This window comes from Grammomys surdaster, unplaced genomic scaffold (assembly GCF_004785775.1).
Source record: "Grammomys surdaster isolate TR1022 unplaced genomic scaffold, NIH_TR_1.0 63, whole genome shotgun sequence".
NCBI lineage: Eukaryota > Metazoa > Chordata > Mammalia > Rodentia > Muridae > Grammomys > Grammomys surdaster.
In genome coordinates, this window is record NW_021604565.1 from 4136729 (window position 1) to 4155883 (window position 19155).

General features: G+C 42.2%; 1 protein-coding gene across 1 annotated transcript; it reads left to right on the forward strand.

Moving 5' to 3' along the window:
* The first annotated feature begins 14619 nt into the window (after positions 1 to 14619).
* Positions 14620 to 18916, forward strand: LOC114620430 (fatty acid-binding protein, adipocyte). Its single transcript, XM_028766506.1, has 4 exons — positions 14620 to 14781; positions 17201 to 17373; positions 17958 to 18059; positions 18687 to 18916. The coding sequence occupies exons 1-4, from the start codon at positions 14709 to 14711 to the stop codon at positions 18735 to 18737; spliced, it is 399 nt and encodes a 132-aa protein (XP_028622339.1). The 5' UTR covers positions 14620 to 14708; the 3' UTR covers positions 18738 to 18916.
* Positions 18917 to 19155: the final 239 nt, after the last annotated feature.

Sequence of the window (19155 nt, forward strand, 5' to 3'; positions counted from 1 at the left end):
CAGACCCCTCCCAGGTCACCCATGAACAGACCCCTCCCAGGTCACCCGTGAACAGATCGCTCCACTTTCATATGTTAGGAAAAAAAATCTTCTCAACTTTTCTTTAACTCTGGGTAGACAGACAAATATTTATTTTTATCTCATCGTTGGCATTTCTTACCCACCTCTCTGGTTTCAAGAACCTCTTTCCAGAGCCAGAAAATCGAGGTTTGGTATCCTGGAATTTGCTGGGTCTATCCCCCTGACTCCAGACCCCTCACCTACAGCTCTTGCATAGTGAATCCCAGGGAAGACTTGGTGGTGCTAAGCATTGTGAACATTGACTTCAAATCCAGTGCCTTCAGACTGAGTTTGGGGGCGGGAGGCATCTTAATCAGGTTCAGTTCATCCAAATTTAGAGGCCACACAATAGAGGGAAACCTAGTGAAAAGTCTTGTTAACAGTCCATGTTTAGGTGTGGTGAGTGAGAGACCAGGAAATGTGAGACTGGCTGCTGCCATGTTTTGTTTTTAAGAACATACATAGCCCATGGTAGCTTTGAATTGATGGAAATCCTCCTGCTTCAGTGTTGAAACCATTTTTTAAAAAAAGATGGTGAAGAAAATCCGATGTGGGCTGTGTCTGTGACACAGTAGTAGTTTTGGTAAAATGAGTCACGGAATTCCATACCTGGATACCTGGGACCCCCATGGCTGAAGGTGCAAAGTGATGCCCACAGTTTTCCTCTGATCTTCACGTGCTACGTGCTCTGTGGCATACCCCAGTAAATATTTTTAAATATTTTTAAATACAGTAAATGTAATTTTTAAAATTAGAAAAATAAAACAAGGGCAGTGCAAGTGGTGGAGAGGCTTGGGTAGCGGTTTCTCAAAATTTGTGACTAGAAGACAAGACTGAGGTTCTACTGCAGAAAGAGCCTTTCCCTTCTTCCTTGAAAGCTCTCGAAAGCTCTCTTACTAGAAGCCTGTGGACTTCTTCCTCCAGGATGAATGAAGCCAAAGCTGAGCTGTAACCAGTGCTTCCTTGAAGAACTTCCAATAAGAAATTTTCTTCCATCATCTCCATTTAGAAGCCAAGAACCCTCCCTCACACAATATATCTAATAGAAAAATGATCTAAAAGGCACAGTTACTCCCCAAAAAGGAGGGGTCAGAGCTGCTTGAGGGGTGATACCTAATGGAACAACGTTCATTCTGGTTTTGCTTCCATGGCCATGCTTCTGTTTCATAGCAAGTCCTATAAACTATGACCTTGAGACATTCTGAAGTACCAATGTCTCAACCATGAGCTATAACACCTCATTAGATCCTAATACCATGGACAAAAAGTCTCTTCTGTTACTGGCTTCGTGTATGTGTGTATGCCTGCATGTATGTTGAGGATCAAACCCAGAATCACACACATTGGGGGGGGGCAAGAACTCTACAGTTCAGCTCCATGCCCCACCTTGACTTTGTTCTTGTTTGAATTTTTGAAAATATTGCTGATACAGAGAGAGCCTTAGGAAAGAGTGCCAGACAGTGAAAGCTCTCCACCTGTTTAAGCTGCTTCGTTGGGAATTTTTCTTCTGCCCTAACTCTCATCCCACCCCCCGAAACTCCCACAGTTCTTACAGATGACATTCGTCTCAGATTTTGTGCACCCTAGCGGATGAGCAGTGGGGAATGATGATCTTTCTCTTCTAAACTGGAAACACAGGTTTTACCTGGGCAAAGGGAGTTCCCTGAATCTCTGGAGCCGACGAGGGAGGAGGGAGAAAAGGTCTTTGATGCAATTGATTAGATCAAAGGCGATTCTTTGTCCTGTGTCGGGAGGTTCTCTGCATCAGGTCTTCCTTGTTAGACACCGAGGCAAGTGTTGTGTCACCTTGGCCATCCTGTCTCAAGGCAGTTACTGCAGCAAAGGATGAGAGGGACCATCTTTCATCTTAGATCTTTCTGTGGTTCATGACATGAAATTACAACCTTGACATCCCTGTGTAATTACACTAGGAAAGGTCAGAGCACTAATTATTTCATTTATTCAAGCAGCAGAAGCATAATTCACCAGGAAGACAATCTTAGGCAATGGTTTCTAAATCTGAGTAAGCGTCCAGCCCCTGAGGGTGCCCTTGCTCTGTCAGGCCTCTGCCCAGCTGTGGGTTGTCACATCTGCAGAGGGATGGAGCCTCCAAGACTATTTTTTAAAAGTTCCAAAGCTAGCTAAGGGATGAGTTCTGAGTAAGAACCAGTTAATGGCCTCTTGTGGGGTTCTCAAAGTGTCTATTGTGGAGGAGGGCGTAGATGTACGTATTCATGTCCAGCTCCAAGGGGGTTCTGATCGCTGGCTGAGGTCCAAGAGTGGACACATTCCTAATGACCTACGAGGTGCTGTTGGGCAGGTGGCCAGAGTACTACACTGCTCTGTGTGGCAAAAAGGAGAGGAAGGGGAAAGGGACACAGGCCGTTTACGGGCTCCTCTGTCACCTGTCTCGAAATGTCCCTGATGCTGCAACTTCAAGTTGCTGTGCTTTCTGATCAAACACCCCGCGGCCTTCCTGCCTTGAATGGCCCTGTGTCTTCTCTGCTTCTAGCTTAGTTCTGACTTGTGGTGTTAGCTCCAATTTTTATATTTTTGCTGGGGTTATTTTTACATGATAAGTTTTTGCTTTTCTACTATGCACTAATTTCAAGAATGCACTGTGATTTTCCCATGCCAAACCAAGATTGTCTGGGTCCAGCCTGGACACAGGATCTGGGTTCTCAACTGGAAGCAGAGATATTTCGAAGGTTCATAATAAACACACATGGACAACTTTTCAGAACAAACTGACAGGCAATTTTTTAAGGCTTTAAGTTACTCTCTGTCTCTGTCTCTCTGTCTCTTTCTCTCTCTTTCTATCTCTCTCCTCCTCTGTCTCTCTCAGCAGCACACACTTTCACTCCCTCCTCAGGATGGAGGTTGTGGTCTCTCCTTCGCTCCCTTTCTCACTCACACACTCACTCCATGTGTTCTTTTTCCATGCACACCTCACATTCTCTCTCTCCTCACATTCTCTCTTTCCTCACACTCTCTCTCCTCACATTCTCTCTCCTCACACTCTCTCTCTCCTCACATTCTCTCTCCTCACACTCTCTCTCTCCTCACATTCTCTCTCCTCACACTCTCTCTCTCCTCACATTGTCTCACACACTCCTCTCATGAGTTCTCCTTTCACTCACACATACACCTCACACTCTTTCTCCCCCCCCCCTCTCTCTCTACACTCCACACCCCCTCTCGCCTTTAACTTGCCCCAGTCTTTTATTGATACTCCAAAACCATGTAGAAAAAAAGATTGCATGATCATTGCTGAATCAAATTCAAAAGAATAACCACATCCCGCAAAGAATCAAGAATTACAATTGTTCCCCAAAGCTTCAAGCTTCCCTTATTCCCAGGCCTGTGGCCAAAAATAGTAATAATTGCAAACTTATCATTTTTTAAGCTCTAACTTTTAACTTATTATACTTCAGAGCTCCAAGATCCGCTACTTGCATTTTCCTGTGAAGCTCTAATGCTAAATGACATGGGCAAAGCTGCCAGGCAGTGGCCAGAAAGAATCAAGTTAACCCTTAACTCAGTAGTTCCACTAGCTTTCTACTTCTGTGCATTGCACACAATGACTCTCCTAAGAGTCCCAGTGTTTTGACTTAGTTTTACTAATATATAATTTTATGTATTCTTATCCATTCATATCTAAAGGAGACCAGGAACTACTCTCAACTGTTGTACAAAACTCATTTCATAACTTCAATAGTTTTTTTTCCTTTCTGAATTAAAGTATCCTGTGTTCGTGTTGCCGTAGTCCACGATTGTGTCTCCTGTACTAATGCCTTTTCATAAGTCCGATAAATTCCTTCGCTTTCTGGTAATGGACCCTGTATGACTCTAGCAGTATGTGGCTCTGTTTCATTTTCTAATATTTCTAAACATGATTTATTCAGACCTTATTTTGCAAACCAAACAGTAATCTGGAACTACCATTGTGCAGTTATTGCATTGTTTCCAAGATGAGAACACACAGAATGGGCCATTAGGACGGTGCTGTGCTGTGCCCTATGCCTCAATTTTTAATTGTTTAAGAATCATTATATCAAGGAACATCTAGTTTACAGAATTCACCAGAGCAGGAGAAGAGAGTAGGAAAGTCAGATATAATAGAATAATTATGCACACCAAGGCCAACTCAAAAATAGTCACACACAAATGAGATCTATACAGCCGTTGTCCAGGGCTCAGATTAGGAGAAGTGGGAACAGGCTTTTTTTTTTTTTTACAAAGCTGCTGCGGGCTACTGAGATATCTCCATCCCACCCTACTGCAGACAGTCCCTTATTTCAGATGGCAGGTCCCCTGGAGGGATGTGTCTCCTGCATCTCATAGTCCCAGACACCATCCTCTTTACAAAAAGCTGTTATGGGCTTCTGAGAAGTCTCCATTCTGGACTGCCTCGGGCAGTGCCTGTTATTGTATGCTGTTCCCAGCACATGATTATTGTGCAAAGGTTGTGAAGGGTTTTCCTTCCTTCCTTCCTTCCTTCCTTCCTTCCTTCCTTCCTTCCTTCTTTCCTTCTCTTTCTTCCTCCCTCCCTCTTTCCCTCCCTCCCTCCCTCCCTCCCTCCCTCCCTCCTTCCTTCCTTCCCTCCTTCCTTCCTTCCTTTCTATCTTTCTCTCTATTAAATTGTTTACATTGCAAATGTTGACCCCCCTTCCAGGTCTCACCTCCCAGAGTTCTTCACCCCATCCCACCTCTTTTTTTCCTCTGAGAGGGTGCTTCCCATATACCCACCCACCCACTCATGTACCTACTCCCCCAACTCACCCCCTGCCCTGCATCCCTCTTCCTGAGGCATCAAATTTCTACAGGATTAGGTGCATCCTCTCCCACTGAGGTCAGACAAGACAGTCCTAGTGACACATGTGTCAGGGACCACATATCAGCCCCCGTATGCTATTAGATTGGTGGCTTGGTCTCTGGGAGCTCTGGGAGGTTCAGTTAATTGATACTGTTGTCCTTCCTATGGGGTTGCCATCCCTTTCAGCTCCTTCAGTCCTTCCCTTAACTCTTCCATAGGAATGGGACCATCACCCATCTTCAGAATTTTTGACCCAGAATTGTTTCTGTCTAAAGGAAATGCAGGGACAAAAATGAAGCAGAGACTTAAGGAAAGGCCATTCAGTGATGGGCCCAGTGTGGGATCCATCCCATGTGCAGGCACCAAACCCTAACACTATTTATTGCTGATGCTGTGCTGTGCTTGCAGACAGGAGCCCAGGCTGTGAAGACTTTATCATTGCAGCCCTGCCTTCTGTGCTGACTCATGGATGATCAGAGGGCAGCATGAGGAAACACCTCTTCCTGCAGCATCCTCTCAGTGACTACTGCACTCTTCAACTCTCAACTTTACCCTAAGGTACAACATCCTTTGCATCCTCTCCATTGCTCACCCTCTATACTGTGAGTCCCCTAACTCTTGGACATTGAGAATATTACTTTATAGTACATCTGTTTCTTTAAAGTTTATCCTCTACAGCACAGGGGCACCACGTTTTGTTAGTATCCCTAATATCATCAAGAATAAAAGTCACAGTGGTAGCCATTCTGTGTCATGAGAAGGTGCTCTGCTTTATGGGATATATGCATTAATTCACTGAATGTGAATCAACGCATCTGTGCTTATGGAAAACAGCTGTCCGATGTGAGAAGAGGAGAGTGTCCCATCTCACAGGCGCTTTGTACAAGGCAGAGGCACTTCCTAAATACTTGTTAAGAATGAGTGAATGTTAATACATAATGATGGATCTTTGAGAAAATTGAATAATTTTGACTATTGTAACTCATAAAGTTGTCTTCAGGGACTCCAGGGAGGATTTCCAACTGTAGAGGTGACAGAGGGAGGGAGGAGGAGAGAAGATTTGAACTGTTTGAAAGTTCTCCCATTATAAGCCTCAGTAGGAAACACAGCAAAAAGACATTAAAATAGTATACACATGTGTATATTATAGAGCTTATATGCTGATTTTATTAGCTCAATATAACCTAATTATCTTCTAATTATTTTCTAAATGTCACTGTAAAATTGAAGTAATTGAAGGAGTATAACAAAGAGAAAAACAGAGTAATAAATTTATTAGTAACAATATACTTTATATCCCATGAGAGAATGATGACTTTTCCTGAGAACGGTGACATAGTTTATATGTTACTCATACAGCTTCATATATCTTCTAATTAATAATTTCTAAACTCACATTTTAAAATCATAGCTCTGGGCAGCTATTGACTAATCAAAATAATGTACATTTGAAAAAGAATGTCTACTCACAATGGTTTGATGTTTCTGGTTTATTAGCAGTTACCAAACACCAATGTTGCACCCTATTTTGTTATAAACACATTTTTAAATAAAGACAATCCATGAACTCGAATACAAAACATGAAGAAGGGAACTGAGGACTGTCTCACTGACTGGATTTAAAATAGTCCCTGTTTTGTACTTAAGAGGAACTCAGAAGTATGTCAAAGGACACAGGAAAAAAAAAAAAGAAAGAAAGTCATCTGTCACTTCGTGAGGACAGTGTTCCTGGGAATGATTTATGAGAAAGCAAGAATGCTATTTGCATAGCTTGGCAAGGCAAGTAGGGGAAAGAGCAGGAGCCAGGACAACAGCTTCTGTGCTGTAAGGAAACCAGCCATCAGAAGTTGTGTGTGTGTGGGGGGGAGTGGGTAGGTGGGGGTTTTGATGGAGTCTTATATGTGTGGAAACTGCTTCGGCATCTCAGGCAATGCCCATAGACCTGTCTGACAATGCTGTGAGAGGATGCTGATTCTTTCCTTGACTCATCCAAGAGAGGAAAAAAAATTTACAAAACCACTTACTGATTGCAGCAGAGGGTAAGGAACTAGTTGCACAGAGGACGTTTTCCTTGACTGATACTCTTCCCTTTGAGAACTTAAGAAAATGCTACATAGTGGGGCAATACAGTGGGACCACTAGCCCCTTCTCAGTCCAATGTAAGTGTATTCTAAAGAAAAGTTTAAAACAATATAAGCATCAAAAATATAGTTAAACATCAACGAATATTTGAAAAACACAGCCTCTAATATACAAATGAGTTTGCAAACTGTATTTTTTTTAACTAAAAGCATTACATGATTTTTTTTCAGACAAAAAGGTGGGATAAACAAAATTCATAATTAACTTATAGCAAATGATGCCTAGCTCTTAGCACACATTAGACAATGGATGGTTGAGTGACTCCGATGTAATGAAGAGGCAGGCTGCTTTGCCTTAGAAGAGACACCCTGCAGATTGCTGTCATCAATATGCAACATTAGACATTGATTACATCTTATCTAAATCTTATCTAGAATGTGCGGGTGTAGTGGTGAAAATGCCTTTCATCCCAGCCCTCAGGAGGCAGAGGCAGGCTAATCTCTGTAAGTTCAAGGCCAGCCTGTCTACGGTAGTGAGTTTTAGAATAGCCAGCTGTATAGTGAGACTCTGTCTTAAAAGACATAAAATAAATGAATAAATAAAATTTCTGGAATCAGAAGTACTTCAGAGATTGGATCTTGGCAGAGTCGGGTGGGGGCGGGTAATGTTTGCTTCACTGTAAGCAATGAGCTCTCAGGAGAGCGGGAGCAAGTCTAAGCAGAAAGTTCACTCCTAGTCCATGTATCTTCTGCACAGAACCTGAAGCTAACTTTGTAGGATAGTTTGAAGGTACCAGCATTCTGCTGTGTGAGCTGTTACACAAGGTGGCATTTTCTACCTGTGGAATCATGTTGGCACTCAGAGAGCTTCGGATTCGAGCAGTATTTTAAATGTTCAAATTTGAGAATGGAGAACCTCAGCATATGAGAGCAGTTTTTAATAGAGATTACCAAGGATGTTTGACAGCAATTGTTTCTTGATACGTCTTGGAGAATGCCTGAACCTCTAGAAAGGGAAAACATGCACTGCTGGTCTTGGAGAGGAAGCTTCTTTGTGTGCACAGCATAGGAACCGGGTATCATAAAGGAGGCCCGGGTTGGTGCATTTTTGACCTGATCTTGGAGCAAGCTCAGGAATTGGGATTTTGTGGCTAGAGCCTGCCTCTTGAGGGTATGGAAACCACCATTACATCGATAAGAGTGGTCTAGGGGTGGGACCTGGCCCATCATGCCCTAAGGGGCTTACATACGCTGTCCTTGCTAGAGACTTCAGTTTTCTAAAGCATACCAAGTGTTCCTGTTTGGGCTGAAGATGTAGCTAAATGGTGAGGTATCTGCTCAGCCTGTGCAGGGCCCCGGGCTCAGTCATTCAGCTAATGTTCCTTACTGAAGTGTCAGTATATCTACATGTCTGTATGTTTTCCCACCACCCAGGACGAGGCTATGTTGTTTCTTAGGACAAATATTGTTTTTCCTTCTTCCAATGTAGAGACAGACTTAGTCTTGAGCATGGCTCAGCAAATGAACAACCTCTGAACAACATCCTCAAACTTAGGGGAAAATAACTCTTATTCTGATTCATGTACATCAAGACAATCTTCCATTTCATTAACTTTTTGAAATTGTTTTCAAGGTCTGAAGAATGTCCTCACACACTGTAATCACCAGTGCGGAGAGCTCAGTCCTCTGAAAGTTCCAACACTACAGAGACTGTTTTCTGAGCAAGGATATTTTGGGTTGGGGAAAATTTTCAATTCTTCCCAGCCTAGGCTTCCCAAGGGTGAGAGTTTTCTTCTGGGTCGATGGACCCACTAGACCATGCAGCTTGCCACACGTGACGTGAGGTTGAGCCAGCAGCCTGTTAATGAACTTGACCATTCAGATCGCTAATTTAAATGGTAGCCATCAAATACAGCTTTCCAGTTCCACAGATGAGAAAGGGGAGTGTCATCAGAATCAATCAGCCGGCTAAAGGGTACAAGCTCGTGAGCAGTGGAAATAGAATTCCAGCTTGTCTAACTACAAGGCTCGAGGATCTTTCTAGTCTGCATGTAATTTATAAGACAATAACAAAAAATGCTGGCCGGGCGGTTGTGGCGCACGACTTTAATCCCAGCACTTGGGAGGCAGAGGCAGGTGGATTTCTGAGTTAGAGGCCAGCCTGGTCTACAGAGTGAGTTCCAGGACAGCCAGGGCTACACAGAGGAACTCTGTCTCGAAAAAAAACCCAAAAAACAAAAAGCAAACAGATAAACAAAAAAATAACAAAAAATGCCACAAGCATATTATCACCCACTGAATATAAATGTGAATTCAATGACAGTTCTAAAGTGTTGGTATCTTTAGAACACAGAATTCCCAGCATGGATCATGTAGCTGGAAAGTCACATAGAGCCATGCGGATTCTTGGCAAGCCTTATGACAGATGCAGAAATGCACATTTCACCCAGAGAGAAGGGATTGTAGTCAAGAGGGAAGTTACCACCCAGATAGCAAATAGAGGTCCCAGATGCCTGGCGCTTGTGCTCTCTCAATGGATCAGAGTTCACTAGTGGAAGTGTCACAGCCCAAATGCTCCCCCAAAGCTCAGCCCTTCCTCTCCTTGTAACAATCAAGCCACTCCTGCATGAGCTGCTCCGCGCTTTGGCTCTTTGGCAGGGTTGGAGCCCACTGTGGCCTGAGCCGCCTTCTGTGGCTTGCTTTCTGTGGTTTTATGTTTTTGTAACCCTGGGTAGCCGAGTATCAGAGCTCCCTTCTACTCCCCTCCCTTCCCTTCTTTAGGATTTTTTCTTTTTGTCTCCTCTCTTGCTAAACCTACTTCCTTTACACTCTCTCAGGTTTCATTTCTGAATCATCTACAGTGAGCTAGTCCCATGGTTTGCCAGAAGCCCCTGGGTTCCTCCTTCTATAAGTTCAGGCTGGAGTCAGAACCATAGCTACCCACCCACAGCCATAATGGACAAATAAATGAACTTAAACCCCCTGGTCTATAAGTCCAGACCTAGTCTACACCCTGTAAGGCTGGTGATTAAATGCATTTTGTTACTAAGTTCCCTTTTCTGAAAGCAGGGGCTCAGGTTAAAGGCAAGTGGAGGACTCTTAAGATTACTCCTGAGATTACTGGCAGAGCTGCTCCAGTGTCTGTTTCTATGCTTTCTCTGGAAGCCCACAAAAGCTGTTTTTCCTGCTAGAGTATCACCGTTCACAAAGCGGTGGCCTGAGTTCTACTTACAGAATCCTGAAGCCGTTCATGTGCGTCACCCCTTGCTGAACACTCATTGATAAAGGCTTTGTGAGCTGCTTTCTCACAGCACCCTGTGGCTCCTAAGATCTTTGCTGCTTTGTTTTGTTTTTATTTTGGTTTTTTATTAAGACAGGGTTTCTCTGGCTGTCTTGGAACTCTGTAGCCCAGGTTGGCCTCTAAATCTCCATTCACCTGTCTCAAATGCACCGCTACCTTCCGACTGATTCTGAAGATCCTTATGACCCGAAAGTGATCTCTGCAGCCCTAACCCTCCTGTCTTAGATATATTTAAGATAGTAAATACCTTCAGATATCAAGCCTGCTATGCCTGCCCTGGCTCAGCTCTGAGATTCTAAGATATGTCCTCAAACCTCACATCCCTAAAGCAAAGCCAGGCTGTTCCCATTATAGGGCCCTTCCCCATGGCTCTGAGGAAATATTCAGCCTGTTGTGTCTGTTTTTGTTGTTGTTGTTTGTTTGTTTTTGTGTTTGTTTGGATTTGTTTGTTTGTTGTGTGGCTCTTTTTAAATTTTTAACACAGAACATCTTTCTTGCATCAGAACATCACCATGTACCAAACACAACTGGTGCTTATTAGCGATTTCATATCTTCCTTGCATTTAGCTCTAGAAGGTAAATTATATATGTACGCAGGCTTTAAGATATATAAAATGCAAACAGTTGAGATTGGTGAAGGTAATAAGACACAAACACAAAGAGAACAAATGTGAAGTGTGTGGGGGGGGGTACATACATGTGTGTTTATGTTCCTGTATGTGTGCTTGTACGTGATTACGTATCTGCCCTTATGGAGATATATGCATGTATGTATATTGGCGGGGGATTACTTCTGATGGTGTAACTAGCCTGTTGGTAAGTTCTTTTCTGCTTTTTCTGGTAGACTTTCACCTTTGCTTCCACTTAGTTTCTGATGGGGTTTGCTTTATGACATGAAGACCAAGTAGGTCACAGTTTATATGCAGAAAGCACTTTGCCATGCCCCTCCCCACCATGGGTTCCTGTTTGCACATCCTGAACTGTGTGTGAAGAGTTTCTTTTATGAGCAAGAAGGCAAATGAAGAAGTTACCTAAGAGCCTTCAAGGTGCTCACAGTCTGTCTTTAGTCAATGCCCTTCACCGGAGGCAGAGCCTATGGCTTACTCACTCTCTGAAAAACTGTTGCCATTTTGAGGTCAAAGAGTCAATACTCAGTCACTGTAACCATACATGTAATGAAGAACATACTGGTCTAGCTGGATAGGGGACCCAGAATAGCTCTCATGGTTAGTGATCCCATCAGTGAGAAAAAGAAAAGAAAACATACCTACATTTTCTGTTAAGGGCTCATCTTACAATGGCTAACAAACACCAAATATACTTAGAAACTGAGCGTTAACAAAGGAAGTTTGCTTCCAATGAAAGGGGAGCTTGGGCATGAACCCTCACCTTAGCTGGTCTGGACAAACTGAAAGCTCACCCTAACACCAAAGCTTTGTCGTTACTCTTTATTATCCAGACAGGAGTCTGTTTCCTCATTAACTAAAAATTGTCAGAAATAATACTCTCATTTCCTCTGAAAGAAATAAACATGGGCCAAGGTTAGGAGGATGCTGTCCACAGAAGTAAGCATGGGCCAAGGTTAGGAGGATGCCGTCCACAGAAGTAAGCATGGGCAAAGGTTAGGAGGATGCCGTCCACAGAAGCTGCCCATCGAGGAGCAAAGTGCAAGGCAAACAGCCCTGTCAGCCCTGAGATGAGAGCCAGGCCCCACATCCCCACAGCAAAGCCAGGCCGTTCCCACTGCAGACCCTTCCCCACAGCTCTGGGGAAGTCCTCAGCCTGCTGCGTCTTTGTGGTGGCTGCTGCGCATCCCTGGTTCTTTGTTAACTTTTAATTTTGAGTCACACTCATCGTTAAATTGACTAGAATGGCCTTGAACTCACTCAGTGGCTCAGGCAGGCCGAGAACTTAGGTGAGTCTCCTGACTCAGCCTCCTGTGGTAGTTCTTTCTTTCTTTGTTCTTGCTTTGCTTTTGGAGTTTTTGTTTTAATAGGACAATGGCAGACTCTCAATTAAGATTCAATGGTGGAACCTGGTCAATTAAGATTCCCTTGGTGTATTTTATGGGATATCTGATGGTATCTCACAGTGAATGAATGTGGATAAAAATCATTACCTCACAGTTGGTTATTGCTTACTAAAAACAAACTCACACATTTGTCCTGATTTACGGATACCCTTCGTGGCCATATTTGAGTGAAATTAACACGGCGCTAAGCTAGGAATCCTGCAGTTTCTCATTCCCCAGTCTTCTAGTGGTAGTCATCTGTCTTCAGCTGACAATTCTTTTGTTCTGGAAGTTCCTCCCAGAGTCACCAACCACCAGACTAGCCATCATGTAAGCTTACGAAGTGCGGATGCTCTGCACGGTGGCTTTCTTAACTGTCCCCTTGTCCACCGTCTTCTCCCATGTGGGGAGCATGCTCCTTGCTCTGTGAGAGCAAGCGAGGCTCACTGTTGGATGCCCAGTGGTCAGCACAGTGCCTGAGTCACATGTGAATAAATGGATGGGCTTGGTATTACTGTGCTGCAGTAATGCAGCCCTTCCCAAGAGAAACAACACAAGCCACGTGTGAAATTACAGTTTTATAGCAACCACATTAAAAGTTAAAAAGAGATGACTTTTAGTAATGTATTTTTCTCAACTAGCCTTAATTACAGTTATTCCAACATATGTTCAGTGTAAGAAGTTTCCACTATACATTGCATTTTATATTAACTTCAACAGTGGTTATAGAACTATTAGTGTATTGTACACTAATAAACATCGTGATTCAGACTCATTTTTTTTAAGTACCTGTTCATTATTTAAAGTTCACAAAACTTATAGTTAAAAAACTTAGGTTGATTGGTTCAAGTTGTTCCACACATTTTATTTTTATATTTTTCACATTTAAATTTTTTTATAACCACCAAACTAAGAATAATTGCTTTCCTTTCATTGAAATTAAGCACCATTTCAAGTTGAGCTTTACTGTTATGTCAGCCACAGACACAGGCAGAAGAGCTTTGTGTGACTACGCAAACATGAACTGGATGGGCTTTCTCTACACCACAGAGAAATAGAAATAGAGTTATAGTCCACATGCAGTGAGCACGGTGGGATAATGGTTTGAGAGCATGCCTAAGTTAGGCATCAGCATATGTTTCAAATAAAACAAGTTAGAACATTATCAAAATTATTCCTGCATTAGGATCCCTTACTTTATTTGAGTTTCAAGCCAAAGGATCTTATCCAGTAGGAAACAGATGTCTCTGAGATAGCAGCACTGTGCTCAAGTCATAGTCCATAGTGGGTGAAAGTTGTGCCCCTGCCGTTAGCAGGTGTGATTAAAAGTTGCCACTCTAGGCTAAATTTATCAAACTTCTACAGTAGCCCATTTTCCTACAGAAAATACCATGTTTGCATTATCCATTTCCCCAGACTTTGGGGGCTGGCATTAGGGGGCTTGGGAGCAGGTACTTCTCAGCAAGACACTGTACAGCAGTCCTTCTCTCTCCAATATCCTGAAATGTGGGTATGCTCGCAGGCATCGGTGTACATGAGAATGTCTTCCATCACTCTGGTACGAGGCAGGGAGACTGAGAACCAGGATTACTTTATAAAGCTATCTCAGATTAGTCACTGTGTCAAAGAAGAAAACAGGTTTTGATAACTCTTGACCACATTACTTTTGATTATTCACATAAATCCACAATCTTTAGATCTTTGAGAATTTAGAACTTACAATATATTTCAGAAATGGAAGGAGGGACATATTTTGGATTGGGATCCATTTTTAAGGGGTCTGTAAAAACCAATACTACATGGTTATTTAGGAGTGGAGAAAATAAAGCTTAACTTTTAATTTAAATAAATCTGTGTACTCATTCCTGAGCAATGATCAGAATGCATTTAAATATATTAAATATTTGAAATTATAAATCTAGGCCACTATAGACAGCATTCAGAATCAGGGTAGGAAGATCTCTGTGAGTAAGAGAACAGCCTGGTCTAGGTAATGAGTTCCAGGATTACCAGGGCTGTGCAGAGTATTAATAAAATAAAACTCAAGATAAGAAGGTCAAAGTGTGTCCCAAGGTGATTGGTTCCTTCACAATGAGGTAAATCCATATGGAATAATGGGGAAGTTCAGTGCATTAGCTTTTAACATTCAAAACAGGGACGTTTAAAACACTATTCATGGTTAAAAATAATTTGTACTCTAAGTCCAGTGATCATTGCCAGGGAGAACCAAAGTTGAGAAATTTCTATTAAAAACATGACTCAGAGGGAAAAAACACAGGGTCTGGTCATGAAGGAAATGATCTGGGGTCATCCCCCATTGGTCACTCCTACAGTCACATGGTCGGGGCATCTTTAAAAGCAAGGTATCTGGACTCAGGAGGCTCACAGCACCTTCCCGTCTTTTCTCACCTGGCAGGCAACTCCTCGAAGGATTACAAAATGTGTGATGCCTTTGTGGGAACCTGGAAACTCGTCTCCAGTGAAAACTTTGATGATTACATGAAGGAAGTGGGTGAGTGCTGTGGGGGACCAGGCTCCTGCCTGGAGACAGGGCTTGTCTGTGGGTGACGGGTGCCCGGCTGGGGACAGGGCTTGTAGCTGGCTTTCAGCCCGGGAGGGAGCTGTGTGGGAGGAAACGCTGCTGTCTGCATGGATGGTGTAGAAGCTACAAGAAAAAGACTGTCCAAGAAGTTTTCTCAATCAAAGCTTCAACCTCGTGCTCCCTCCAGGTGAACCAGCAGGGAAGAGTCTAAAAGAAAATCTTTTACTGTCTGTAGAACATGATGTCGCCTTCATCGCTAAGTTGGTGCCTCTGGGGTTTATTTGGCTCTTTGCCTGTTTTCAACATCTCCTTTTACATGAAAAAATTTGCAACAACTTAAAAAGAAAAAAATTTTTTTTAAAAAAGCATGAGGGTAAATTTTACTTAAAACTGAAGGCATGATGTTGCGCATCTTAGAAAAAAATCATGTTGGAAAATATATTTTAGCAAATTTTTTTCCGTCTCAATGTCAAGGCATGAGGATGTGTGATTATTTTACAGTAGACAAAAGCTTGGCTTCCGGGGATTTTTTTCTTCAAGGACTTAAACATTCATTGGTTTAGAATGAGATGTGATGTCATAGACTTGTGAGAAATTCAAAAGGAAATCAAGGCAGGTGAAGCACATGTAGCTGTGCCCTTCCAGTAACAGAGGCTCGGAGTGGTTTAGGGTCTGTCAGCACTGCCACAGGCTGCTTTGTGAGTGGTCACTGAGCAGCACTGGCAGTATACAGGGCCATCAGCCAGATGCACTTTATCAGGGAGCTTCTGCGCTGAGCCCCTTCTCTCCTAACCTTCCCATATTACAGCACATCTCCAGTAGGACAGCATCCCCCAAACCTCCAAAGGCTTGACCTTCTCTCAGTTATACAGTGGGAACTTTTGGTTGTCTGTCAATGTTGTTGTCTTGTTTGCAGATAAGAAGAATATCAGGAATTTCAGCATGACTGACCTCTTAACCCATGGACTATTTACTGTTCACTGTGGTAGTTACTATGCACTGAACCAGAAACGACAGGGTTTGAGCCGCTTTTAGCTCTTGACTGAAACATTTTGTACTGGTAACATTCATAATCTAAATTATAATAACACTATTTCATTTGTGAGACACCCATGATTAAAGGCAGTAAGATATTTCCTGAATGGAACTGGCAACTGTAATTAAGGCAGAGTGGTCAGGTGTTGGCTTCTGCAGTCAAATAAAAATGAAGACACAAGTGAAACTGTGTGTCATTTGTCCCCAGCATGGTCTCTCTGGAATCATTTTCCATTGCTGCATCCCTTTCCTGCGCTGATTGGTTGTACCGACTTCTGTGTTTTGTGGCAGAGTGATGACTCAAGGCAGAGATACACCATTTCCTCACAGTGGTTACTGTTTAGACAGAGAACCAAGTCTCACCCTCTGCATCAGCTATCTTGTGCTGTGGTTCTCTCTCAGTTCATCCTTAGTCCTAGCCTTTGGTCACCTGTCGTCAAATACATGGCCTTTATTTAAGCATTTGTGTTAGAGTCAGCACACCCACGACAGGAGGATTCTGTGTAACATATCCAGAGAAAGCAACTAAGACTGGAAGTTGTTCATCCTCCACAGGGAAGCCTTTTCTTCATCTAAGCAAACAAAGCTCACAACTTGAGTGACCGAGATGCAGAGCGTTAGTTTCCAAACTATTCTACACAATGAAATTCTGATTTCTTGAGTTCAAAAGATACTTACTGAATACCCTTTAATTTTCCTTACTGTTGAGAATGCTATTGCCATTCTAAAATGACATGATATGTGAAAAAAGAAAAACAATGTTCACTTTAGAGAAATTAATCAAATATCTTCATTTCACGAGGGAATAATATGGGAAAGAAGTCTAGAAGACTAAACTTGGCAACAATTATTGTGAAATGTGATTTTTGTTCACTCAAAATAGATGACGTTTTAACACAATAACTCTATATCAGGCCTGGTCTTTGACATATATATATACATATATCTTTTAATAATTAAGAAAGAATATAATGGTCAAACTGTCTCAATCACACAATCACAAATAGAAAATAGAGATTGTATACATACACATATATTATTAGCATATTATAATAAATATATTATAAATATACTGACAGATATTAAACACATAGACATCAAACTATGAAGAATTAATCTCTTTATACATTCTTGTTGAAATTAAGAACGACTTTCCTAAGGGATTGTATTTAGCAGTCAAAAGACACGCTAACAATAAATCTGGATGGATGGTGAGGTTGAGAGAATATCTTCAGTGATTATCACAACATGCTTAGCTTCGAAGTCTGTTTCAAAGGAGCCTCCAGCACCCTGGTGTCTTCTTCATGGAGCACACAAAAATGTAAGCTTAATGTGCTTTCTTCTTCTCCTACAGGAGTGGGCTTTGCCACCAGGAAAGTCGCCGGTATGGCCAAGCCCAACATGATCATCAGTGTAAATGGGGATTCAGTCACCATCCGGTCAGAGAGTACTTTTAAAAACACGGAGATCTCCTTCAAACTGGGGGTGGAATTCGATGAAATCACCGCAGATGACAGGAAAGTGAAGGTGAGGAACAAGGATCTGGAGCAGAGTGAGGGGGCCCGGCTTCTAATTCCACAGCCTGCAAGAAGCGATTTCAGGACAAGGAAGCTTCCCTTGGTAGACTGACGGCCTCGGAGCTCCTAGACCTAACCCATCTCCATCAGCGCGCAGAGGACGCGTTTCCTCTTGTTACTAAGTTGTCCCGAGGTTAACAATGATTAGCATGTTTTATGAGTTATACAATAGTGTATGTGAAGTAAATTAGAGCAGTAAAACATTAAAGGAAGTTTATAAAAGGGAGGCTGAAAGAATAACTCATCGTATTATCACCGTGCCAACATACATTTCGTCATTTAATTTCTTTCAGTCTATCCATTTTTTCAAGACGTAGTTTTATTTTCTATTTCAATTAGAATATATAAGTAGATATACATATATATGAGTTCTACATTTTTTAAAAAGACATGTTTTTCTTTTTATTTTCTTGCTGGACTATGTTCTTGTCCTGTAGAATTACTAAGGTCCTCAGAATAGTCCTTTGAAGGCAGATTCTGTGTTTCCAGTCTTGACCTTCATGTGCTATTGCAATCTTTTCACTGTGCCCACAGAGCATCATAACCCTAGATGGTGGGGCCCTGGTACAGGTGCAGAAGTGGGATGGAAAGTCGACCACCATAAAGAGAAAACGAGACGGTGACAAGCTGGTGGTGGTGAGTTATGTGCATACTTAGCTGTAGACTCTACTATCCAGGCCTCAGGACCATTACTGTACTCTAGAAAACGGACCTGCTGTGTAGAACAAAAGGTTCATTTGTAGTATTTGTTTATTTGGAGCTGAGGGTTGAATGCTGGTTCTCATACTTGCCTAATGTGCTCTACCCCTCTGAGCTGCACCTCCACCGCCTCATGCAGTCAGTCAGGCTCCACCCCCTCATGCCTCAGGCTCCACCCCTCATACACTCAGGCTTCACCCCCTCACACCTCAAGCTTCACCCACGTATGATTTCCCCCTAGGAAGCAGTCCCTGCCTCCTCTCTGGCATCACAGGCTACCTAGTACAACATCTTCATGGGACTGTATTCTGTATTTCTGTTCATGGTACTCACCATGGAGATTTTCCAGCTCCCTGGGAGGAGGACCTGCATCTTCCTGGTCTTTGTATTACCCTAACCTATTATACTTGGGAACGGATGTGCGATATAAGATAAGATTCTAGAACACATGGGGTTTTTTGTTGTTGTTGAATATCATTTCCTTTCCAAGACCGAGAAATAAAAAAATTAAATCCATGCTGTTATCTCTATGATTGACTATGTCAATTTTGTTCCTGTGTCTAGGAATGTATCATGAAAGGTGTGACTTCTACAAGAGTTTATGAAAGGGCATGAGCCAAAGGAAGAGGCCCTGGACTGAAATTTGCATCAAACTCTACAATAGTTGGTTGGATTTATTGGGTTTTTTTAAGATACGATTTTCCACTAATTAGCAAGCAACTAATTTTTTTCTGAAGCTGGATTTTATTGGATATGGTTATGTCGGTTAAATAAAACCTTTTTAGACTTAAAAAGTTGTGTAATGATATTTTCATTGTGTGTCTAATTTTGCGCTCATAAGTGAGAGAAGACAATAGAAAATATTACATTACTGTTACTATTGGTTCTGATACAAATAATATGATCTTTTATAACAATACATGATAGAATAGCCAATGTCCATGAACTTACCAAGAATGAATACTAAGCCCTGCTGTAGCATACAAGACCTTGGGTCATTCTAAACACAGTAATACTATCCATATCCATGTGA